Consider the following 26870-nt stretch of genomic DNA (forward strand, 5'->3'; position numbering starts at 1 on the left):
CTCCCTGTAATAATAATATGGTCTCCCATAACACAGTAGGCGGCGAGAGCGTTGAAAGTGACTCAGCGTGCATCACTAGTCGCTCCAGGTGACAACCCTCAGCCCCTCCACCCCCGTGCACCCTCACGCATCTCTTTCTCACCCCCTTTCAAAGCCCACCGCGCCTCGCAGCGCTCCCTCCTGGGAGCGAGGGATCACAACAAGGCGCAGACGGACCCCCTCGCCTGGCTGTCGTACCTCCTACGTCAGCAGCAGCCAGCTCGCTATTGGGGGAGCGCTCGGCTTTTCCCTTTTATGACTAATTATAAAGTGCGCGCGCCCTGAGCCCCGGCGAAGAGAGTCCAGTCCCGCACTGCCATCCCACTGCTGAAAGGGACGGAGCGTCGCTGCCTCGCGCTCTCCTCGCCGTTCGCACTGCAGACAGACAGACGCCCGGGCTGGTGGCTGCGCCCTCTCACTCTCTGGCGCGAGCTCCAGTCTTGCGAGTTAACTCCAGAGACCCCCAGTCAGCGCGCGCGCTGCTATATAAAGCCGGCGCGAGCCAGAGTCCCAGGAACAGCCCGGGCTGAACACAGAGCTCCTTCTCCAGCTGCAGCAGGAGGACCTAGCAGTGTGAGTAAACTTCTTCCCGGCCCCTGATCTCCGCGCACCTGCGCGCGCTCGCGCGCTCATGCTACCTTTCCAGGAGGGCTATATTTTGGATAGGATTGCACAAGGTGCATTTATTTCGTATAGCTGGATGCTGGCAACTAGCGCTGTACCGGGGCGTTGCACGATAAACAACGCGACAATACTTTAAAAGTCAGTTGCGAATTGGTATATGACACATTTATTCTTTACGAAGCGGCGCCTCTAGTTTGGAACTGTACTAGAAGTTGTTGGTATGTTAGGCATTTTCGAGCTACAAAGGGCGTGTAATTTTAAGTGCATTAAACTGCTAATGCCTACCCCCCAGATAGTGTTAAAAAACATAACAGAGTTGGCGTTTTATACTAGATAACAAAATGACATGCGAGCAGACAGTTGCATTTAAAAAAAATATTATTTGGAAATAAGGACTTCTGCTTTTACTGAATGCTGGGTTTGTTCGGGGTATACACTCGAGAGCGGGCGCTTTGGGTGGGTGCATTGGCGACAATGCTTCCCTCGTACGTTATTGGGAGCCTATAAGGACCATGCGGTCCTGACCCGAGCTAACAATCCTGCTGTTCTGGTGTGTGTTTAGAGACCTGCTGCTCACGTGTAGCCCTGTCCTGTGTTCCAGGCACCGGTGCCCGGGGCTTTGTGTGTTCATAGTCCCGCTGCTCACGTGTAACTCTCCCTTGTGTTCATAGTTGTGATCCTTGTGTTCATAGTTGTGATGCACCTCGATTGTACCTTCTTGTGTTCACACAGTCTTCCTCCTGTAACAGTTTTGTCTTCACAGTCCTGCTGCTTGATCTCTTAGAGCCCTGTGTTGTCTCCACGACACTGCTTCGTCTTCTGTTCTCATTCCTGCTTCTCACCTTATGACAGGCGCACAACCCCCCTTCCCCACCCCCACTCCCGTCATTTGTGTCAGCCCAGGCTGAGACAGCTTCCCGGGGACACACACAACCGCACCCGAGGACCTCACAGGTCTTTAAAGACCATTGACATGTTAACGAGGCTTTGTTGTTTTATTCACCCCTTCTTAGAGCCTCTGCATCTCCACTCTGCCTATTGCTGCCCCCCCCGATGTTGGGCTCCAGTTGCTCCTCTGCATTATGATGTAGTGTTCAAAGTCCTGCTAAACACCTGTAACCCTCCCTTGTGTTCAAAGTCTAATGCTGCTCACCTGTTACCCTATCCTGGTCCTGCTGCTCACCTGTAACCCTGCCCTGGCCCTGCTGCTCACCTGTAACCCTGCCCTGGCCCTGCTGCTCACCTGTAACCCTGCCCAGTCTTCATGCTAATGCTGCTCACCTGTAACCCTGTCCTTGTCCTGCTGCTCACCAGTAACCCTGCCCAGTCTTCATGCTCACGCTGCTCACCTGTAACTCTGTCCTGGTGCTGCTGCTCACCTGTAACCCTGTCCCCATCTTCATGGACCTGATGCTCGCCCCTAACCTTGTCGCGTAATTTAATTCCTGCTGCTCACCTGAAGCTCTGCCCAGTATTCCCACTTCTACTGTTCATCTGCTGCTTTCTCTTGTGCTTTCCCTCTACCTCTTACCGCCCCTTGTTTGCTGGCCTGTTATCTGTTGGTCATATTCCTGCTTGTGACCTGCCTTTTGTTTACATTGCTGCCTGCTCCTCACTAGTCGCCTTGTCCTGCTGGTGCCCGCTGCCCTCCCTTTCGACCTCCGCCCTCTGTATTGCCCGTGCACCTGCCCGCTGTCCCCTCGCCTGCTGTCTGCCCTCTTGCACTCTCTTGCGCCCACTCCAGTTGCTTACCGGTGCCTCTCTTGCTCCCACAGCCCATGGCGTTGCTGCTGCTCCGGCACTGCTGCCGCCTGCTCCTGGTGCTCGCTGCCTGCCACATCGCGGCTGTCCTGGGGGAGTGCAGCAAGGACTGCGCGGCCTGCGCCTTCCGGCAGGGGGCGCGCACCGACATCAACCCACTGGTGAGTAGAGCGTACCCTATCCATCCGGGAGCTGAACCAGTGACCCCTGACCTCTGAAGCAGGGGCCAGGAGAGCAGAAGATTCAAAGGGGCCACTCAGTGTAGAGACAAATGGTTCCTTTTACGCAGTCCTGGATGTCCACCCGTCCTCAACAATATGTATTTCGGAACACTTGTTTTTTTGATGATATCAGTTTGGATTTTAAAATCTGTTATGACCATTTTACCGGATGATCCCTTCAACCCGCCCCCACACTTGAGCATCAAATAGTTTATCAACTTTTTTAACGCTGCAACTGCACCTTCGATTGATTATTAGGGCGAGCTGGGGGTTGGAGGTCCTACCAAACGTGAGTGACTATAAACCTGCACCTACATACCTATACATATATTAAATATACTGTCTGGTATATAGAATGTATGAACAGAGGAAGAGTACACTGGAAGGGCCGCGCGCACACAGCACAGCATTGTGCATGATGGCTTGTCAGTACCCCATACATACTCACCAGTGGGCAGAGCGTCACCGGTATGAGGGCATGCGTCGTGAAAAATATAACTTTGCATCTCAGATTGCTGGTCAGTGAAGCGCCAGAGCCTCGGGGTCACTCAGTTGAAGCTGGAAGGGCGGCCTCTAGGGGTCGCGTTCCTCTATTGCTTATCTGGCAGTCAGTTTATAGCGCTCTATTCCGAAGCTACACTCCGCTATTTCTACTTTTCAGCAGTAGTTCTGCCAGTGCCGCTGCGTACTTTTCAGTCCGAGTCAGGAGACCAGCAGTCTTGGGTAAGCAACAAATTAACAATACAGGGTGACATTTAAGATTATACATTATCGCATCTTTACCGCGACGGTAACTGTTTACTGGTCCCACGGCCGAGCACATACCTAAAATGGAGGGCTGCACCCAGAGTCCCACATCCCGCTGACATTCGGGGCCCCAGCTCACTCTTCGGTCCTTCATACGCACAACAGATGCACATAATGAGCCGAGCTCCAGTGGTATTCGTGTAGGATGTGACCAGACTCGCCTTTACAGGTGCTGACAGCGTAAGCTAACGCGCTTGATTTTAATATAAGTTCGAATACTGTGTTCCTGACCATGGGGTCCGAAACCATGTAGGATTAATGTGTTTGATGATTACTATTTAGATATTTACCTATGTAACCCGGAAAGAAGGACCATTATATAAGCGGTAAGAATACTAAAGTATGTGTGACCCTCAGGTCACACGTTCGAATCTCGGCAAGACAAGTTCGACGATTCATCCTTCTGAAGCCGGTAAATCAAGCACATTAGAGCGGTGATAGTAACAGGTGATGTTTATAGCGCATTGGAACGACAAGTCTGCGACTGCAGTCGATACAATACATTATTATTTTATCAAGATAAAGATAGGCGCTCGATGCATCGTTCAGAAAGACCATAAAAGCAATGAGTATACAATAAATCATGTTTTACACGTGTGGTTTATAGCGCACTGAAACGACAAGCCTGCGGCTGCAGTAGCTCAAGTACATCATTATTGTATACAGATACATATAGGCGCCCGATGCATCGTTCGGAAAGAGCATGGAAGCAATGAGCATACAATAAATCATATGTTTTTCACAAAACATGTCATTTTCAACTTGTCAGCTTTTGAGACTGCCACCGTCTGACGTAAACAATTGTTGCGGCGGCAGACGGATAATAACTTGGCATTTCAATGGGCGGGGCTACATGACTCCCCTCAATCTTGTTTATGTGAGGTTTGTATACAGGTACTTGGCCTCGCAGCGCTCTTCTGCGCTGAGCATGTGGTTGGGGTTTGGGGTTTGCTCTGCCCACGGAGGGCTTCGTTTAGTCGCACCAACAGACCATGCGTACTGAGTTTAATACGTATAAACTACGAATGTGTGCGTTTGTATACTTTGAACATATGCAGAATTATATGGCCAGCCAATACCTTTCAGTATATATCGTATTTCTCTGTCAGAGTTATGCAATATTCACTTCGGCATTTTTGGAGAATTATATTGAAATGATTAGAAACAATGTACAGTTTCCCCAGAGACTGTCGATACACGTCATTATAACGGAAAACACAGAAATAATTCGTGTTTAATACCATAAGAACGTTGCCCACGCCAGAGATAGAACGGCAACAGTAAATGTTAAACGCTTTTGTTTACGCAAAATCTGTCGAGTTTTGATATCTATTGCATGTTCATTGCTGCGCCAGAGTGGGCGTTCAATGAATGTAAATAGTGCGCGGGGGATGCGTACTTCATTGGTGCGGTGTAAGCATCCCACGCGTGGTCGCGGTGGGACATTACTTTGCTAGGATTACAGGTGTCAACCGCGTACCCGATTCAGAACTTTAATCACATGGCATAGTGTGAGCATTCAGCGCTTCCCGGACCGACCTTATAGTGACTCTGAGGCACGGGCACGCGAAGTATAAGGCGAGTATACTTCGCGTGCCCGTGCATCAGAGTCACTTTACTACCAATGTATAATTTAATAATCCGGCGCATACCTGAGTCAAGAACATATTTGTTTATGTTTTATATAGCACGAGTTAACCCGAAGATTACAGCAGATCCAGTTTCGTTACAGATGGCCACATTTATATTTTTTTTGGGGGGGGGGAGTGATTTACCCAGAATCACAGTATATTGAGCGGCGTTGCCGAGACTCGAACCCGGTTCCCCAGGTTCGAGGTCGACCGCTCTAGTAGCCGGGAGGCTACATCCTACCTATAACCTTGCACACTATTAGCATCCAGCGTTTAACCGAGGGAGCACTTAGCAATATGAGCCCAGCGCGTGCCCGATCCACAATTTTACTTTAGGAAGGATATCGTGAGCATTGAGCGCGTACCCAAGCTGGGACTGTACTTCCCACGTTTAAGATAAGATCCCAGTGCGTGCCCGACCGAGCCTGTACTTTACTTCTGAACTATAAAGTGACACCCCAGTCGTACTCGAACTTGGACTTTACTTCCCAAGTATAATGTAGGGATGCAGCCCATTTACATTACATTTACAATCCATCGCGCGGTAGGGCCAGAATGTATTTCCCAGATATAATGTAACAATCAGGCGCGTGCTCGTACTGGGACTGTACTTCCCAGGTATAAATAAGGAAACAAGCGCGTGCCCGGGCTGGGACTTTACTTTACAAGACAAGGGGGGTGGGGGGGGCACGTCTTGGTGCACAGGGTTCACATTTCGAGAAACCAAAGCGCGGGCGGTGCAGCCCTCGTCAATGCTCTCACTTTGAAAAGAAGTTCACGATGCCAATGTGAAGCAGTGAGAAGTAAAGGTAAAGCCTTGGAGCGAATTTGAAATACTCGAGCTAAACAATGCGAAGAAGTCACCAAGGGCAGAGGCTTTGTTTCCAACCCTGAACCGGCCAGTCACACGCCCTGCCTCTCCGACATACGCCACATGACGGATGTTTTTGTTATTATGTTTGATGGTTATCTTGCTTGCATGTTTGGAAACCCGTTGCAAGCTTAGGATAAGCGGAGCTAAGCATGGGGACGGGCGCGAGGCATCGAGCACGAGCCACCAAGGCTGTGCGAGACCTGCATGCTCGTAGCTTACAGGGCTAGTGCACATCACTCACACTTGCCACTGACGTGCCAACGAGGGTGGGTGGGTGCAGCACTCGTGCCAGGCAAGCTTTGGAAGGGGTGCGCCTCATCCCAGCAGGAGCATTCATTCACTGGCAGTGAAGATGTCCACATTACAACTTGCGTTCACTGCTTGCACTTGAACCTGAAAAATGTCAAATATTATGCACGATTTCTCAAGCGGGAATAGACACTAGTCTAGGAATGGAACCGTGTATTCATTCAGTACTAGGGAAAACACAATTGAAACGCAAACAAGCCACATTTTTATTTTGTGACGCACAAATGCATCATTAGATTTTCAACAGTGTCATGACTTCAAACATGCCGTGTGCTTAGGGTGACCAGATTCTCAAAACAAAGACACTTCTCCAAAAACGGGGACCGTCCCAGGAAAACGGGGACGTCTGGTCACCCTACGTGTGCTGCTTTAGGGGTAGCAGAGCCCGGCTGCCTTCGACATAGGGAAACACCGGATCCTGGCGGATTACTTTAGCACAGCAGATCTCTTTCGTAGACATGATCAATTTGTATTCCCTCTGGCTTTGAGGAGCAGCTCTACGGGGACTGTACCCCAATAACGCATATCCCTTTCTCCTTTAATAATTTAAGCCAACGGGCAGGTTTATAAAATCTCCGAATGTCAACGTCACCCCAGGGGCGTAACTCAGGCCTCTGCAGCCCCTTCGGTGCGTGGGTTCCCCTAACCCTTTTCAGCCGAAGACCAATTAATGCATAACCGTGAGATATGGGAGACTCCGGGCACCCTCCCCCATTCTGCAGGGGGGTGGAGGGACGATATTTTGCGTCACACCTCTGACCTACCGCTGTGATAAATGCAGATACCCAAGCATATTGCATTATATATATTTTACATATGATTGTTGAAATTGACTGAGTGGTCACAAAAGTTACATCTACACGACGATAGTATGTCTATGTTACGTTCTGCTGTGTTAAGTTATGGTTGTAACGGTATGTTATATTATGTTATGTTGTGTTAAGGGCACACGGGTATCCAGGCGCTGAGAAGGTGAGTAGGACGAGCCTATATCCGGCTGTGTATTCGATGTACCAAACCCTAATGTACAACAAACACTTTCACATTAAAGTATGTGAATAAATCCCCAGTGGAAGAAAAAACACGTCTCTTTGGTATCACAAGACGGAAAATTTCTATGTAAATCAAGGAAAACCCCTTTGAAATTGGAGTCTTTTTACGTGGAGGCATTTCAACCACAGAGCAATCTTCAAATAGTGCCCGCACCCAGCACTGTCCCAGGTACTGAACTCCGAGCATGGGCTTGCTGCAGCTTCTAGAGCAGGGAAGCCCCAGTAATCGAATAGCTGAAAGACAATGTGTCTTTCGTTGCCTAACTTTATCCCGACTGGGCCTAAGCCCATGTTTTCATGAGTTTACTTTACAGTGGTTGAAGTGCAAGACACTTAACTCAGAATTGATTGAGTGAAGCAGTAACTGCAGACAACACACACTGAAACAGTGAGCAGCAGTTTCCTCTTTTTCAAAACTTTGCTGTCTGCACTCATGCAATAACACAGAGAAGTTCCGACTTAAATAGATGTGCTTTAGACAGTGCGAGTGCATACAACCAGGCCCTCAGCTCTGAGAGAGAGCACATGCTCACAATACAGTCTCAGAAGTTATTTTGTTAGTCTGCTTCAGATGCACACAGAAGAAGAACAGGCATCCCTGCTGAATTAAACTGAATGCAACATCTACTTGTATTTACCAACAGAAAGGTGGACAGTCAAAGAGCAATTTTCTTTTCTGCCTCCAAGAGATCTCGTTTCAGCACTAGGATGCTCATAGGTTCTGTCAAGGGCAGGTATCTTCCACCGATCCTGAATTCGAAATCTTTTATAAATGTTCCTATCTGCTTGTTCTCAATCTCGATTGCCTTAGACTCTTGACTTCTCCTTCCTAACAAGATCTCTGGAACATCTATTTTAAGGACCAGAAACTCTCAGGACACGGTCATCTCGTCTCCAGATCAGGTAGATTGAGCAAGAGGTTAGGTTGTAAAGCAAGAAACTGTGTCTAATCTGTCCATCTGCTTTGTCAATGGTCATTACTTGAGTAAGTGATTGTATTTGCCTTCATACCAACCCTTCTTTGTTGTGACCAGAGGATGAATGTACCAGCTCCAGTGGTGGGATGACTACGTAATACTACTCTACGGATTGACAGTGTCTGAATTCAGTAGCTCTCAACTGGACACGATTAAACCAGCCCATGTGGGAACTGTATGTCAACAGTGTATGGTCTACGCCAACTCTGATTTTTAAGTTTATTTTTTCAATGTGATTTCCAGAGGCTTTGTGCGTGCCTTCATACACGCTAGCTTCAAGAATTCGGAAGCTGCCAGTGGCAGGGATCTTGATCGAGATTATTGCTAAGGATGAAGCACAAGATCATGTAAGGACACAATCAATTGTTAGCCCCTTAATGGAACCTGTTCACACATAGAAGAAATCCAGAGAAATACATCATAGGACATTCTTAGTTTGGAATACTTGCATTGCAGGACTTATGCACCATAGTGTAGAGAAAACATTCATTTGCCTAAGGCCAGGACTAGTATTTTCTGGGAGACATTGGAGATCCAAATGAGGATGTTGCAACTTCATCAGAATCTCTCTGAATTTGCTCTTTTCTCAATGGAACTTGCATGCTCTCAACACACACAACTGGGAATAACCACCAGACCAATCCAAGGATGTCCCACTTTCATTGGATACTCTCAACTTACACCGTGCACATGGCAAAATCCTTGAACATGAAAGGACTAAATCAGAAGGTCCACACTTTGCCACTAGCCAGATGACTCCATTTAACTTCTGACTCAGCCCATCTGACAACTTTTATGGAGACATTTTGTTGGGAAATTGCCCTCTCTGAAGGGTCACCCCAAACTTTTTGATTCCTCCTGCTCGTTTTCTGACCTTCTTTTTGTTGGCTTTAGAACTCTGGGCACTTTCCCATTGCTTATCAGTGCTAAAGTGCAAGTGCTCTCTCCTCTAAACATGGTATATTTGGTTTACACCTGTTTGGCATATTTGCATTACTTGTAAGTTCCTTGTAAAGTGGAATACTATATGCCAAGGGCCTGTAAACTAAAAGTGACTAGTGGGCCTGCATCACTGATTGCGCAACCTACAGAAGTAGCCTTTCAAACCTGTCTCACACCTGCCATTGCAGGGCCTGTGTATGCAGTTTACTGCCACTTCCATTTGGCATTTAAAACTACTTGCCAAGCTTGAAATTAGCTTTCTATTACACGTCACCCCTAACGAAGGCCCTAGGTAGCCCTAAGGGCAGGGTTTTTCTGTGTAAATGAAAGGTAAGACATGTACCAGCATGTTTTGCATGTACTGGTAGTGACAAACAGCCTATTTATTTTTTCACTACTGTGAGTCCTTCTCCTCTCATCGGTTAGTATTGGGAATTCCTTAATACACATTTAAGCTGTAATTCATGATCAGAGAGAGTAGCTTTTTTATGTTTCATGTGTTTGGAATGCCAATGACAAATCCTCTTTACTAGTAAAGTTGGATTTAGCATGACTATTTTAGAAATGCCACTTTTAGAAAGTGGATGTTTCTCTGTGCTTATAACTCTGTGTACTTTGCAGCCTGTCTGCAATACATGTCTGGGCTGTGTGATATCTATACTTTGTGCATTCCGTCTAGACAGCCACAACACAGGAAGAATAGGTGTGTGTGAGTACACATCTACATATATCTGCATTCTGATGGCCTTGCCTGGGCAGAATGGAAAGAAGGGGTTAACACTTTACTTTAATAGAAAGTGTCCTGTCCCCACAAAAAACGACTGATTTCCCCCCACAGATAGCCTAGCAGACTGCACTGGGTTGAAAGAGATACTTGTGCACTTCAGCGAGCTGCTTTGCAGTCACCCCGACATCAAAGGCACTTTTGGGTATAAGTACTGGGTCTCTGACTCCATCAAATCAGACACTTCTGGATCTTGAACTGAAAATCTGTCAGAAGGACTGACGTACTGCCTAAAAGACTCAACTGGACTGCGTGGGCTGCTTGTTGCCTTGCTGCTCCCTGGGTCTGCTGAAGGAGAGCTGGACTCTGCCTTCCCTTCAAGTGATCACCAAGGGCTTGCTGGCTTGACTCATGTTTTCTGAAGTTTCAGGGACACAAAATCCTTCCTGCAATTCTTTTAGTGCTGCTGGACTCTGTGTACTGTGAGTCCCACCCTTGCCTGTGGTGCTCTCTCCAAGTTCTGGGCCTCAGAAGTGGTTTTTGCAGCTGTTTTCTACAAAACCAACGTATTGTCACCACTGCACCAATCGGAACCGACGCATTGCCCTTCGATGCAGAGGCTGTTTGATGACAGCGGTTCTCCACTTGCACGGCCCGATGACGATGCTCTGCGCAGCTCAACAAAGACGCATTGCCTTAACCTCAGCAAAGCTCAACAACGACACAGCGACCCAACTGCGTGGAAAATATCAGCCCATCGTGTCTTCAGCGTCAATGCATTGCTCCATCCAAGGTACTTTCTCAGCGGGCACTGTGTGGATCCTGGATCCGGCCTTCCCTCCATTGCGGTCAGCCTGAACTTTGGATTTGCACTGATCCCTCACAACCTCAAGTAAGCTTTTGACCACTAGCGACTTCTGAGCACTGTTTTTTGGTTTTAATCTTTAAAAATTCATATCTCAACTTCTACTGATTGGATTTTTGTTGTTTTGGTCTCATTTTGCTCAGATCCATATTCTCTATTACCCTAAGCCTGTGTGAAGTCTTTTTTATGGGGTATTCATTGTGTTACTGTGTGTGTGGGTTGCACAGATACTTTAAACATTGACTCTTTAGATAAGTCTGACTGCTCCATTCCAAGCTAACAGAGAGTGAGCACAGGTTACATCCAGGGCCGGACTGGGAACACAACCCAGCCATGGCAATTCTGCCAGACCTGCCTGGGGGTGGGTTGAAGGTAGTGGCAGTATGATAGCACCACTGCAAAACCGGACCCAGGTAACAATACCAGCCCCCACCGCCTGAGAACAATGGATTGCTTATATGTTAGATGGTGGTACTGGGAGACTGATAAGCATTTCCCAGTGTATGTTTTCTGACCCCTTAAAACAAGGTAACAGTGATAAATGGTGTTTGATATGCTTGATTCTTTAACAAGGGCACAGCAAAAAGGTGCAGAGCTGGCATCTATAGTAGAAAGATCAGATGTTACAATTTGGCTGTAGTTTAGGGATGCACCATCCACATCGGTGAATGCAAAAGCACAGCTTCAAATCTGCCACTGAAGCTGTAAATGGCTGGATTCGTAACTGGCAACTAGCACAATTCAAAACTAAAATATTCTGATATGTGGAAAATTCCACTTTCAAATTTAGCTAAGACTCCCCTTAATAGTGTCTTAGAGCTTACATGACATGGGTGCATAATATCATGTAATACTGAGAATGGCCATTCCTTTCAGTACTAAGAATAAAAATGCTATTTCATCGAACAGGATATACTAGCATTTCCCTATTGTAAAAGCCTAATTGTGAATAAAGCTACATTTCCCTAGGTTTGCTTAAGCAATAGCTATCCAGACAATATAATAAATGTACACCAGCTTGTCCACATGTGTCATAAAACTCATTAATTTCTGCCTTATGCCTAGATGAATATTATAACCAGTTGTGCCAGTCTCTCCCTCTCCCAATGACAGCAATTTTCTAGTCCGGTCTGCTGATTAGACATGATGTGTATATCATAGAAGAGGTAGGGATCTTAGCCTACCAGCAGATCTCTGGCAGGAAGGGTGAGGAAAGATGAGTAGCAGACAGGAAGGTATGGAATGTGGGGAAGGGGAAAAACAAAAACAGCAGGTGAGCACCAAAAGGACTGTTGGGAACTGCCAGAAGTAGAATGTTGGAGGCGTGGCTTGGGAGGCAATGGAGTAAGATGTGCCTTCCTTGCTCTCCGTGTCCCCGAGGCCCACAGAGATGCCCTCTACTGCTGCGGGGCAATCAAGATAGCAGCCTGCAGCTCCGACTACTTCTGATGCTGGCCCGTATTCATTTGAGGTGGTTGTACATTGGGGAGAGAGAGCCTGCACCAGCTGACTGATCCCGGAGGCCCGCGGTAGAGGTGCAGTCCATCGGCACCATCTTTCCTCCAACCCCAGCTGAGCCGCTTCCACTACAGCTTGCGGTGGGCAGGCGGACCTGCTGCGCTTTGACCCCGGATACTTTCATTCACAGGATATCTTTTGAATTTAGCTTGCTCATCTATGTATGTCGTGAAGATGAACTCAAATAACTGAGTTCGAAACGCCGTCGACCCCCTACAACATGAACTCCTTTTACTCTGTTAAAATTTTCTAAAGGAGCTTCTGTCATTCTTGTCAATGCAATGTCTTTATTTTAATTTCACCCTCACTTATCATGTCACACCTACTGTCACTTAAAGTGTGAGCACCTGAATACTAATATTGTGGAATGAAAACCTGTCATACACTGACTTACATGTCCCTACTTATATTGCTTACCGCTCTCATTTAAGAATTAAGTTCTTAATCTCTACCTTTAGTGCCCCCCACAGGGTCACTTCGACTTGGACCTTTAGGCCACATCAGAGCCATTGTTTCCCTAAACAGTTTACTACCCCCGGTTCACATATTGGGGTAACCTTGTCCTCCTTACTACCTATAGCACTACTTTACATCGATGCCAAACTTTTCACAAAAATACTGGCTTAGCGGCTGAAACCATATCTACCAAGCCAAATAAATCTGGACCAAGTGGGCTTAATTCACCAGCGACAGGGGGCAGACAACGTTCACCGTATAGCACACCTGCTAGAAAAATTGCATTGATATGATATCCTGGCGTACCTTCTCTCGCTTGATGCAGAGAAGGCCTTCGACAGGGTAAATTTGGTATACCTATGTGCAGTGCCGAATAGGAAAGGGCTGGGGCAGGGCTTTAGCAACAAAATCAAGGTCTCATATGTGGCACCAGTAGCAGGTGCCCATGTCAATGGGAGAACTACAAGACCTATCTCCCTCCGGCAAGGTACACGTCAGGGATGCCTGCTATCGCCTTTACTGTGATAACTAGCGGTGGAACCCCTTGCTATCAAAATTTGTACTATGAAACAAATGAAGGACAGAATGCTGAATAAATCATACATTCACCCCCAGTCAATAGATCTGGGTTAAATCCATCGTTCTTTTGCTCACCACGCCACCCCAGTTTAGACCCAGCCATATGCAAATCAGTCTTGACCCTGTGCATCATGGGAACAGCCCAGACCGGACTGCCAAGCCAGGTCCTCCCTGGACTGGAAACAAGCATCCTGGGAGCGGTTTCTGGGTGTTACTCTTCATCAGCCAGGCTAGCTTGAATCCAGTAGCACAGTGAGCAAGGGACACGGTGACAGGCATACCTTTTGGTGGTCGAACGCATAAGATGAGATTGTTTGCAGATGACCTCCTGCTTACAGTGAAGCAGCTTGAGGTGTCTCTGCCTAGTGTTGTGAAGTGCCTACAGGACTATGAGGCTGTCTCTGGCTTTTGGATCAATATGGCTAAGTCTTCCATGCTCAATCTAACCATCCCAGCCCGAGATGTACTGGCCGTATAGACCCTAGCATCTTTCCAATGTTCCTCTGACTCCATCAACTACTTGGGCCTTAACATTACCCCTACACTCACTTCTTGGACTCGAGCCAATTGGTTCTCCCTCCGCCGCGTCGTCTTGGCTGACCTTTAGAGGTGGAAGCCTCTTCATATCTCTTAGCTGAGGCGCATTAATGTCATAAAAATGAATGTATTGCCAAGGGTTCTATACCTATTTCAAACATTGCCCACGCCAATCCCGCAAGATGATATACTGCGGCTGCAAAGAGACATCCGCGCCTTTATACGGGAAACAACCCAGAGTAGCTCATTCCCTGCTGATGCTACCACGAGACAGGGGTGGCTTAGCTTGTCCCAACCTCCTGGAATATTACTGAGCAGCCCACCTGCGATATATCTCGGAATAGGGGGTACTGTAAAGTGAGAAGCATTGGTTCCACATGGACCAAGCAGTCACATGCAGGCCTCTCTGGGACCTTGCTTGGCTGCCTAAACATGCCAGACCGTTCAGTGCTTATGCTACCACGCAGACCAGGATGATGCTATAATTTTGGGACCGGGTGGCTCTAAAGAGGGGAATGACTACCTTTGCATCTCCATATTCTCCCATTTCCCACAATCCAGCCTTCCCTCTGGGACTCTCACCCCTTTATTTCCACAATTGGAGGAACGGGGGTTTTTGCATGCTCCAGGACTTCTATTCTGGTGACCCCATGAAGTCGTTTGGCGAATGCAGAGCGGACTCCAAACTTCCCCCCACAGCGTGACTCCAATGCCACCAGCTAAGGCACTGGGTATTACACCCTACAGTCTACCCTGCTGCTGCTCGCCCCCACACTTTGTTTGAGTAGCTGGTCCGACCCTTTGATGGAACTTGAGGACTCATATCTAACATGTACCAGGTGCTACACCACTCCACCCTTCCTTGTACACATGCATATCAATCTCTTTGGCATAACACAACACAAGATGAAATACCACCTAACAGTGGGAGACATTATGGGGGGGATATACCTAAAACCTATCGCAGTCTCTCCCTCCAGGAAACTGCATATAAATTGATGTTCCAATGATACTATACACCTGCTTGCTTATCCTCCATCTATTTAGAATTCTCCCCTCTCTGCTGGTGGTGTGGGGAAGGAGAGTGGACCTCTGTTATATTTGGTGGTCCTGTAGAGTGATCGTGATGTACTGGAAAGAGATACTGGGCCATGTTAAATACATCATAGGCTATCCATTCCCCCTCTCATGCTCTACAAACATCTTGGGCCTATGCCCTTCTCACTTAGTCGCAATGACCCACACCGAGTGGACACACGTGAGCTACCTGCTTTTGGCAGCACGACAACTCATAGCACTTATGTGGAAGCAACCAGCCCCTCCCTCACTCAGCCAATGGTTTGTTCAAGTGTGCCATCTCCTAACAATGGAGCGGATAAGAAGTTTTGATGTCTGTAGACGCCCCTAATCCAATACCTCAAGCATATAGAGTTTACAGTTTTAGCCCCCCCGAAACGTCAGACACTACAGCTTCTAGATTAAGGGTGTCCCCCATGCCTCTCACACTTTACAGAACCTTGCCAAATACACAGTACCCCCCACCTTGCTGGACAGTACTACTGCCCGTGCACACTCTGTCCCTTGATAGATTAAGGTCTGTGAATGTTATGTTTGTATGTTATTTCTGTTTCACATACAACTGTACTGTTTTGAACTTAATGTACCAAGCTACATGAGACAGCCTGATATGATGACTCTGTTAAAGCTATAGTTATGCTATTAGGTGGCTTTGAATGCGCCTGTACATGTTGCTACTGCAGGTTTATTGGAACCTGTCGCTACCTTGCAAACCTTATGGCTGATAATGCAATGTACAAGTTTTCTATTTTTGTGATGATTAGTAAAAAGAACTTTAGTAAAAGAAAGTACCATGCTTGTACTGAACATGGGTCTGGTGTGAGGTTTGCCTTTATTAGTGACCTGCTCCCAGCCATCTTGGCTCTTGTCTGGGCATAGGTTTTCCCAGGCATAGGACTAGCCTGAATGTGTTTCGGGTAGGAGGAAAGTAAGTGGATCTCATTTCAATAGGCTAACCCCTCTCCATGCTTCTCAAGTAGGGCCACCCTTGGGCATGAGCAAGCTGGGCCCAGGCCCAGGGCACCATTATTCCAAGGGGAACAGCAGGGAGGTACCTGACTTATGTCATGCAAACAGCAGATTGTCCATCCCACTTGGTCTCAATCGGGTCCCTTTAAAGACTTTTAATCAGCCCTTAATGTACCTCAGCGTACTTGTTAGCATCCCATTAACCTCCTGTCCTCCCATCTTCCTCCACCTCCTACCATCACACTGCAATGACCCACCTGCCCTCACAACAAATACCATGTTTATTTCCACCCAGGGCGCTGTCCCGGTCAATCCGATTTAGTGCCGGCCCTGTTTTCAGGCATCAGAGATGCTGGCCTTCTTTGGTATTAGGGACATAAAAGGACAAGAACAGTATCTTTACAAAAGAACCAGCTGATCAAAGAAAATCTGTAACCTGTGCTGAAGCCCTCACTGGAGAACACAAAGGATAAGAATTGTTAGAACTGGGGGTCTCTAGTTGGCAGTGGTAGGTACCTTTGTCCAAATAGGGATCCTTGCTTCTAGTCAGGGTAAGGGGCTACACTTCTAAAATAACCCCTGCTCACCCCCTTGGTAGCTTGGCACGAACAGGCAGGCTTACTTCAGAGGCAGTGTGTAAAGCATTTGTGAATACATACAGTAATGCAGTGAAAACATGACACCACACCAGCTTAGAAAAAGAAGTAATCTTTACTACTTAACACAAGACCAAACAACAAAAAGTCATAATACTGTAATCAAAAAGAAGACTTTGAAATGGTAGAAATAGTTTAATTCACTGTAGATGGTAAATGCAACACTTTACTCTAAAAAGTACCTTGGATGCGTCACGCAATACAAACAAAAGAAGCACAGGGAAGGTGATGCGTTGGTTCCTTGCTTCGGGGGAGGTGATGCGTCAGTTCCTTACTGCAGAGCAGGGGAGATAATGTGTCGGTTCCTTACCGGAGAGGAGGTGATGTGTTGGTTTCTTACTGCATTCCGGTTACGATGCGACAAGATGGCGCCTCGATGTGATGCGACGAACTGGTGTGATGTGACAAAATGGCATCTATGATACAATGCAACACCATTGGATGCGATGCGATGCGTGCACGCCCGACGGCTGTGCGGCGAACTCGGTAACTTCTGAGCCATGACAGGCCCTGCGACACGCTTCCCTGTTGATGCGACGGCGACCTCTGCGGCAGCAACTCGCTTCTCCGGTGATGTGACACGCTTCGTCGGTGATGCGACGGCGAACAGCTGCGACGGTGGCACTCTTCTTCAGCGATGCATTGGCAATTGCTGTGGCAGCAACACGCTTCTCATTGCATCGTGCTTCCAGCTCCCAGCGAAGCGCAGTCTTCTCCTAGGGCCCAAACAACAGTAGGCACCTCTCTGCAGGTAGAATTCTCAGCAAGGGAATTCAGGGGAGCTGGTGGTGAAGTCTTGTATACCCGAGACTACAGGCAAGTGGCAAGCACATTTCAAGCCCTTGGAGATTTTTTTTCAAGATTATGGAAAGTTCACAAAAGTCCTTTTCCCCTTTCCTTAGCAATAAAGTAACCACTGCAGGCCAACCCCAGAAATAGCAAAACAGCATTGGGGCAGTCTCCTCCTTCAGCTTTCTTGGTTCTTCTCCTTGGCAAAGGTTTGTCTTGATTCCCAGAAGTGAGCTAAAGTTTTAGGGTCTGGGCCCCAATATTTATACCAGTAAATCCTTTGCCCAGCAAAAACCAGTTCTGTGCAGCTTCCTGGCAGGAGGTGGGGACAGCATTGTTAAAATCAGACCTGGCCCAGGTAGCTGAAAGGAAATCTCCTTCCCTACTCTCTATTCTATGAGGGCTCACGTCAGTGAAAGAAGATCTCCCCCCTCTCTATTCAATGCAGGTCCTGTTCAGCCCAGCACCCTGACCCATCAGACTGCTGGAGCCAAGACCCTCTCCAGCCCCCTGTCACTCACAAACCAGACATGGAATACATGGAATACTCACACCTAGCAGAGGCATGCTGGATAGTTAGGCAAGAAAATACCTACATTCTAAAAGTTGTATTTTCAAACACAGAATGTATAAATCACCCACACTAAGATGTATTTTAAAATTCTGAGTTCAGGCATACTAAACGCGAATTTTTACCTAGTTCCCTGAGTCAGTTAGGATTATAAAATGTTATAATCTAACTGCCCATTCTGGCTCATGGGAACAGGTAGCCTTGCAATAGTGAAAAACAAATCTGGCTGTAATTCACTATCAGGACATGCCAAACACATCAGGGCATGCCTTACCTTTTACATACAATGAACCCTGCTAATGGGGGTACCATGGGCCTACCTTAGGGGTGACTAACATGTAGAAAAGGGAAGGTTTAGGGACTGGCAAGTGTGTGCACTTGCCAAGTCGACAGGGCAGCCCCAGGCTGCACACAGGCTCTGCAATGGCAGGCCTGAGCCATATTTTACAAGCTGCTTCTGTGGGTGGCACAACCAGTGCTTCAAGCCCACCAGCAGCATTTGATTTACAGGCCCTGGGTACACATGGTGCACTGTACTAGGGTCTGACAAGTAAATCAAATAGTTAGTCATGGAGTCACTGAATCCGTTACAATAATTTAAAATAGGGAGCACTTGCACTTTGGCACTGAATAGCAGTGGTAAAGTGCCCAAAGCATCTAGACCAGCAAAAACATAGCAACACACAGGAGGCAAAAGCAAAAAATGGAAAGGAGTTACACACCAATGGTGCCAGGTCTAACACTTGTCCCCTCCAGCTGAAATGTGGGGAGAACTACCCACCCCTTGGGAGTTCTCTTCACTAAGGTGGAAAAATCTTGACAGACCATCAGTATTGGCGTGTTCTGTACCAGGGTGATGTTCCACCATCAAGTCCATTCCCTGTAGGGAAATGGACCACCTCAACAGCTTTGGATTCTCACCCCTCATCTGCATCAACCATCTGAGGGGCCAGTGGTCTGTCTGAACCCGAAAGTGAGTCCCAAACAAGTATGGTCTCAACTTCTTCAGTGCCCAGACCACAGCAAATGTCTCACGCTCAATTGCACTCCACATCTGTTCCCGTGGAAGTAACCTACTACGGGTTGGTGTAGGCCCTCCTCATTTATCTGTGAAAGAACAGCCCCCCACAGCATGCTCTGAAGCGTCTGTCTGTACAAGGAACTCTTTAGAGAAGTTGGGCGCCAGAAGCACGGGCCGCGTGCACATGGCGGTCTTCAGGGCATCAAAAAGCTTTCTGACAAGTGTCAGTCCAGTACACTTTCTTGGGCTGCTTCCTTGAAGTCAGCTCTGTCAAAGGTGGAACAATGCTGCCATACCCCTTGATAAACCTCATGTATCACCCAGTGAGTCCTAAGAAGGCTCTCACCTCTGGGTCTTGGGGGTTCCCAAGCCAGGATGGTCTCAATCTTGGGCTGTAGGGGGCCCACCTGGCCAATCCCAACCTGGTGTCCCAAGTACACCACAGAACCATGCCCGATCTGGTACTTACTCGCCTTGATCGCGAGGCCTTCTCTCTACAGTGCCATCAACACTTCCCAGAGGTGGCGCAGATGTTCTTCCCAACTGGCGCTGAACACTGCAATTTCATCCAGGTAAGCAGCACTGAAATCTTCCAGTCGCGCCAACACCTGATTGACCAACCTCTGAAAGCTGACAGGGGCATTCTTCATCCCAAAGGGCATAATCCGGAATTGGTAGTGCCCATCTGGTGTGGAGAATCCTGACCTCTCTTTTGCCCCATCAGTTAAGGTAATCGGTCAGTACCCAGATGTTAGCTCAAACGTGCTGAGGTACCGGGCAGCCCCTAACCGTTCAATGAGCTCATCAGCTCTGGGAATGGGGTGCACCTTAGTCCTAGTGTCTGAATTGAGCCCTTGGTAGTCCACACAGAACCAGAGTTCTGGTGTGGCATCCTGTGTGGCAGCCTTTGGGACCAAGACCACTGGGCTGGTCTAAGGACTGTTAGAGGACTCAATCACCCCTTATGCAAGCATCTTGGAGACCTCCTCCTTGATGCAAGCTCTCACCCTGTCAGTCACTCTGTAAGTTTTGTGCTTAGCAGGAGGACTGTCCCCAGTGTCGACATCATGGACACACCAATCAGTTACACTGGGAATAAGGGAGAACAGATCAGAAAACTGTCAAAACAACTGGTGACAGTCATTCTGCTGCTCAGGGGTCAGGGTGGAAGAGAGGTTTACACCATCAACTGACCCATCTTGCTCTGTTGCAGACAGGAGGTCAGGAAGAGGCTCAGTCACCTCCTCCATTTCATCATCTGTCGCTAGGAGCATACCCACTTCGGACCTTTCTTAATGGGGTTTCAGGTGGTTGTCATGCAGGACCCGCAAAGGGTTCCTGGGAGACCACAAGTCCACCAAGTAGGTGACATCACTTTTGTGCTCCACCACCTCAAATGGTCCAGTCCACCTGTCCTGGAGTGCACAGGGCTCTGTGGGGGCCATGACCCAAACTTTCTGACCAGGCTGAAGCTCAAGCAGAGTGGCATTCTGATCGTACCACCGCTTCATCTCTTCCTGGCTGGCTTCCAGATTACACTGGGCGAGCTGCCTAAAACGCCGGGTTTGGTTTCTGAAGGCCAGCATGTAACTATATGCATCTTGGGGAGGTTTCCTGGGAGCTTTCTCCCAGCCTTCCTTTACCAAACTCAGAGGTCCTCTTACAGAGTGACCATACAGCAGCTCAAAGGGGCTGAAACCTAACGACTTCTGTGGCACCTCTTTGTAAGTAAAGAGAAGGCATGACAAGAGGACGTCCCACTTACGCCTCATAGGTTCCTCAAAATCCATAATCATGCCTTTGAGGGTCCGGTTGAATCCCTCAACCAACCCATTACCTTGGGGTGGTAAAGAGTGGTGAACTTATGAGTTACACCACACTCCTGCCACAGGAACATCATATACTTGGAAATGAAGTTTGCACCACGGTCTAACACCACCTCTCTGGGGAACCCCACACAGGAGAAAATTCCCATTAACGCACGACACACTACGGGGGCTGTCACAGTCCGGAGAGGGATGGCTTCCGGGTACCGGGTGGCATGGTCCACCAAGACCAGGATCAACCTGTTGCCCCTGGCTGTCTTGGGATCCAGTGGCCCCACAATGTCAATGCCCACCCTTTCAAAGGGGGTGCTGACCACAGGGAATGGCCGGAGAGGAGCCTTGTGCATCTTCCCACTCTTTCCACTTGCCTGGCAAGTCTGACAGGTCCTGCAATGAGTGTCTGAACACTTGCGCATTTGGGGCCAATAAAAGTGGGTAACAAGCCTTTCAAAAGTCTTGTCCTGCCCAAATGCCCTGCTAAAGGTACATCATGAGGCAAACCCAGTAGGAAGGCTCTGAAGCGCTGGGGTACCACGAGCACACGGGCTGACTCAGGCTCAGCAACCTTAGGCTCACTATACAAGATACCATTCTCCAAGTCGATCCAATGTGATCCAGACTGATCACCTGCTGCCTGGTTTGTGGTCTATTGGTGCAAACCCACAAGAGAAGGGCACCTTTTCTGCTCCTCACAGAACTCTTCCCTGGAGGGTCCTCCTTCCTGCTGCCAATGGGTCAGCTGAGGCAGGTCTCCCAGTTCAGCTACCTGTTACCCTGTAGGTTCCAGGTCATCCCCGTCAAGGTCTGCCTCCTCCTGGACCATGGGAACAGTGGACCTCTTCCCTTTAAGGCAGGCACCTGGGCCACTCTTTTAGGCTCCAGGTCCTCTTGAACACCCTTACTGGCTGCCATGGACCGAGTGGTCACACACGTCCACTCAGGCAGACCCAATATCTCCAAATAAGCACTTCGCTCCACCTTAGCCCAAGGGGAGCTCTCCAAATCGTTACCCAACAGACAGTCAACAGGCATGGCTGGCCTCACAGCTACTTGAAAAGTACCTGAGAACCCACCCCACTCAATGGGAACCCAAGCCACCTTGCCGTGGCTCTCTGTGTTGTCAGGAGCAACAACTGGGTAAAATGCGTTGGGAACCACCTGCTCTTCAGACACCAGCCGACAACTGACAGCTGTCACACTGGCTCCGGTGTCTCTAAGAGCCTCCACCCTATGGACATTGATGGTCACCCACTACCTGTACTTTTTAGTGTTATGAGGCAGCTGGGTCCTGGGGACCATCTCACAGTCTCCTGAAGAGACTAGGGACATCTCTGCAGGACCCCACCCACATTGGGCACCCATCTCCTCCCCAGGGCTACACTAGCCATCTGCCGGGGTGGTGCATCAGTGGGTGCTATTTTTTTGTCTGGGGCACTGGGGATCATAGAACCGGTGGCCCACCTTACCACACTCAACACATTTCAGGGGTCCCTTATGAACAGGTGTACCTGTTGGGGCTCCAGGCTTCTTCTCAGGGGGAGGCTGGGAACCCTTCCCTTGGTTCCCTTGGGGATTACTTTGGGGCCCTTTCTGGAACTCCCTCTGTTTAGCCTTGTCCCCCCACTCTTCTGCTGGGGACCCTGCCCACCTTTGGCGAAGTCTCCCACTCACCCAGCAGTCTGCCTCCTCAGCCAACTTCCTAGGGTTAGTTAGCTTGCTATCAATAAGGTGCTGGAGGAGCTTTAGGAAACAATTATTGGACAAGTCCTCCCATGCAATCAAATTATAGAGAGCTTCGAAATCATTCACTTTGCTACCCTTCACCCAACCATCAAATACTCTGCCAAAGAAAGAAACATACTCTACCCAAGTGCTAGACTCCAGTTTCTTGCAAGTCCTAAACCTTTGTCTATAAAGCTCAGGGGTCAACCCATATCTGGATAATAAGGCTTCTTTCATGTGCACATAAGAATTCTGATCTTCAGAAGGCAAATCCAATAAGGTATCCCGCCCATCACTGAGGAACCGCCTCCACCACCCCGCTCCTCAATCCTTCTCAGGGACCCAGTGGGAGGTCATAGCTACCTCATAGGCCTTAAACCATTGCCCAATATCTTAATTCTTATGTAACTTCTTAATGACATCCTTGGGAATAAACACTCTTGTTTCTACAGGCACGGATGGTGTGCTGCCACCAGAGGGAGTAATTTCTAAACTCTTGGCTTTCAATTCCAACTCCCTCAACATCCTTTCGTGCTCTAAATGCATCCTATTTTCCTCCAAGGCTCACTTCTTATTCTCTAACTCCATCTGACCACCCATTAAGAGCTTGGCTAGCTCCATCCTATGCATTCTATCTCTCTCCCTGTCCTCCAGCTCTTCTGGGTCCAGGGCCTTTTAAGAAACACTGCTGTCTGTCCTGGAAGGTACTTTCTCCTCAGTCAGGCACAATGGCCCATCCAGTTGCCCATCTGTATTCTCTGCCTCATCTATAGGGTCTTCAGGATGCTCAGTAGCATTTCTAGATTCGAACCAGGCCCTCAGTGCCTTTTGGAACTCTTCCTTCTTGGTGTTGCCTTTCACAGGGATTTTAAATCTTTTATAGAAGGTTTTAAGCTGTGGCAAAGTATAGGTATCCACCCTATCGTCTTCAAACTGTAGATCCATCGATGCATTGGATGCTGCTTTGCTCATGGTGAAAAACAGTTGGCAGTTCTCAAAAAGCAAGAAGAAGTTCCAAGGAAAAAAATTCTACCAAAATATATGTGGTCGCGTTATGGTCTGCACTCGCTAGTAGTGTACACCAATCACTGTATATGAATCACAAATGCAAGTCCAAATCCTCACCGCTACACTTCTAAAATAACCCCTGCTCACCCCTTGGTAGCTTGATATGAGCAGGCAAGCTTATCTCAGAGGCAGTGTGTAAAGCATTTGTGAACACAGTAATGCAGTGAAAATACCACAAATGGACACCACACCAGTTTAGAAAAAGAAGTAATCTTTACTAGACTTAACACGCGACCAAAGGACAAAAATCCACAATACTGTAATCAAATATAAGACTTTAAAATTTTAGAAATAGCTTAGTTCAATGTAGATGGTAAATGCAACACTTAACTCTAAATTTACCTTGGATGCGTCATGCAATACAAACAGAAGGGGCGCAGGGAAGGTAATGCGTTGGTTCCTTGCTTCGGGAGAGGTGATGCATCGGTACCTTACTGCAGCGCAGGGGAGGTGATGCATCAGTTCCGGATGTATGACGTTACAATGCATGCTTTTACCACGCATGCTGTTACAACGCAGTTTTTACAACGCAAACCGTTACAACGCATAGTGCTTTGGGGTGCTGGATAGTGAATAGTTTAATTTACTATTCCAACTCCAGTCCCCGTGGACACTAGGGAAGGTGTTGGATAGTAAATTAAATCTATTCCCTATCCTAGAGCGCCCCCCAGCGCAATGCGTTGTAATGGTTTTCGTTGTAAAACCTGCGTTGTAAAAGCACTGCGTTGTAAAAGTTTCGTTGTAAAGGATGTTTCCCATCGGTTCCTTACCGGAGAGCAGGTGAAGTGTCGGTTTCTTACTGCGTTCCGGTTTTGATGCGACAAGATGGTGCCTCTATGTGATGCGACGATCCGGTGCGATGCGACAAAATGGCGTCTTTGATGAGATGCAATGCGTCCATGCCCATCGGCCGTGAAACAAACTCAGTAACTTCTGAGCCGTGACAGGCCCTGCGACACGCTTCTCAGTTGATGCGACGGCGACTTCTGCAGCGGCGACTCGCTTCTCCGGTGATGCAACACTCTTCGTCGGTGATGCGACGGCGAACAGCTGCGGCACGTTTCTTCGGCGATGCACCGGCAGCTGCTGTTGCGGCGACATGCTTCTCCTCGTTGCGTCACGCTTCCAGCTCCCAGCGACAAGTAGTCTTCTCAGAGGGCCCAAACAACAGTAGGCACCTCTCTGCAGGTAGAATTCCCAGCAAGGGAATTCAGGGAAGCTGGTGGTGAAGTCTTGTAACCCTGAGCCTTCAGGCAGGAGGCAGGCACAGTTCAAGCCCTCAGAGATTCTTCTTCAAGATTATGAAAAGTTCACAAAAGTCCTTTTTCCCTTTTCTTGGCAATAAAGTAGCCAATCCCAGAAATAGCAAAACAGCACAGGGGCAGTCTCGTCCTTCAGCTTCCTTGGTTCTTCTCCTTGGCAAAGATTTGTCTTAATTCCCAGATGTGAGATAAAGTTCTAGGATCTGGGCCTCAATATTTATACCAGTAAATCCTTTGTCCTCTGAAGGCAGAGGGTGCGTGTGCCCAGCCAAAACCAGTTCTGTGCAGCTTCCTGGCAGGAGGTGGAAACAGCATTGTTGAAAGCAGACCTGGCCCAGGTGCTGAAAAGAAATCACCTCCCCCTACTCTCTACTCTATGACGGTTCAGGTCAGTGAAAGGAAATCTCTGCCCCCCCCCCCACTCTCTATTCAATGCAGGTCTTTTTAGCCCAGCCCTGACCCATCAGAATCCTGGAGCCAAGGCTCTCCTCAGCCCCCTGTCATTCACAAACCAGACGTGGAGTACACAAACCTAGCAGAGGCATGCTGGATAGTTAGGCAAGAAAATACCTACGTTCTCCTAAAAGTAGTATTTTCAAACACAGAAAGTGAAAATCACCCACACTAAAAGATGTATTTTAACATTCTGAGTCCAGGCATTCTAAACTCGAATTTCTACCTAGTTCCCTGAATCAGTTAGGATTGTGAGACGTTATAGTCAAACTGCCCATTCTGGCCTATGGGAACAGTTAGCCTTGCAATAGTAAAACACTAAATTGGCTGTAATTCACTATAAGGACATGCCACACACTCAGGGCATGTCCTACCTTTTACATACAATGCACTCTGCCCATAGGGGTACCATGGGCCTACCTTAGGGGTGGCTAACCTGTAAACAAGGGAAGTTTTAGGGACTGCCAAGTGTGTGCACCTGCCAAGTTGACATGGCAGCCCCAGGCTGCACACAGGTTCTGCAATGGCTGGCCTGCGCCATATTTTACAAGCTGCTTCTGTGGGTGGCACAACCAGTGCTGCAAGGCCACCAGTAGCATTTGATTTACAGGCCCTCTACATACATGGTGCACTGTACTAGGGTCTGACAAGTAAATCAAATAGCCAATCATGGAGTCACCAATCCATTACAACAATTTACAATAGGGAGCACTTGCACTTTGGCACTGAATAGCAGTGGCAAAGTGCCCAAAGCATCTAGACCAGCAAAAACATAGCAAAAACACAGAAGACAACAGCAAAAAATGGAAGGGAGACCCACGCCAATGGTACCAGGTCTAACAAGAAGGTTGTGTATACCATAGACCTCTGGGAACTGGGACCTATGCTGGAACCTTGGGTGAACAAAGTGGGTCAGCCTGTCTTCCCTGTCCATGTCCCTTACAGTTTGGGAACTTTAGGAGGAAAATATACAGCTGCCCTTTTGGGAATATTTGATTGTTCCAGCCTGAAGAGTAACGGACACTCTCCTTGCATTTGTCAGGTAACACATTCTGAAGGCAACTATTTTGGTGGATGAGTGGCCTCTAGTGGCCACTTTTGGTAATACATTTAGACTAACATTCGTTTTTACATTACCTTTGTTAATTCTGAGTTTTCTTTAAAAAAATCACATCTCTTGAATTATTTATCCTTTTTTTGTCATTTCGGTCTTGTGTTAATCAGTACATTTATCATTTTTTGTCATGAAAATTGTGTGGGAATTTTAATGATTGCTTTCGTGACTTTAATATTGTTTTGATGCTACCTCAATACTTTACTTGTATTTCTCTGAGGAAAAGCCTGCTGCTTGGTGCCATTGCTACCAGCACATTAAACTGTTTTTTACCTAGCATGATGCTAGTCAGTCATGTACAGCTGACTGTGCTCATACATTTATTTATTTATTTATTTATTTAAAGAGCTTGTAGAGCTCGCAGCTACCCCAAAAGGGTCTCCCTGCGCTATTTAGTGTGAGAAGCAGAATAGCAGGTCTAAAGAA

At 47.8% G+C, this 26870-nt stretch overlaps 1 protein-coding gene across 1 annotated transcript in view; it reads left to right on the forward strand.

Moving 5' to 3' along the window:
* Positions 1–345: 345 nt before the first annotated feature.
* The window catches only part of PENK (proenkephalin), a 67767-nt gene continuing 41242 nt past the window's right edge, over positions 346–26870 (forward strand). Inside the window, exons 1-2 of the mRNA XM_078685650.1 lie at positions 346–612; positions 2439–2585. Of these exons, the coding sequence (XP_078541776.1) occupies positions 2442–2585 (144 nt within the window). The 5' untranslated portion in view covers positions 346–612; positions 2439–2441. The remainder of the gene's footprint in view (positions 613–2438; positions 2586–26870) is intronic.

Source organism: Lissotriton helveticus, chromosome 4_1 (genome assembly GCF_964261635.1).
Source record: "Lissotriton helveticus chromosome 4_1, aLisHel1.1, whole genome shotgun sequence".
NCBI classification, from domain to species: domain Eukaryota; kingdom Metazoa; phylum Chordata; class Amphibia; order Caudata; family Salamandridae; genus Lissotriton; species Lissotriton helveticus.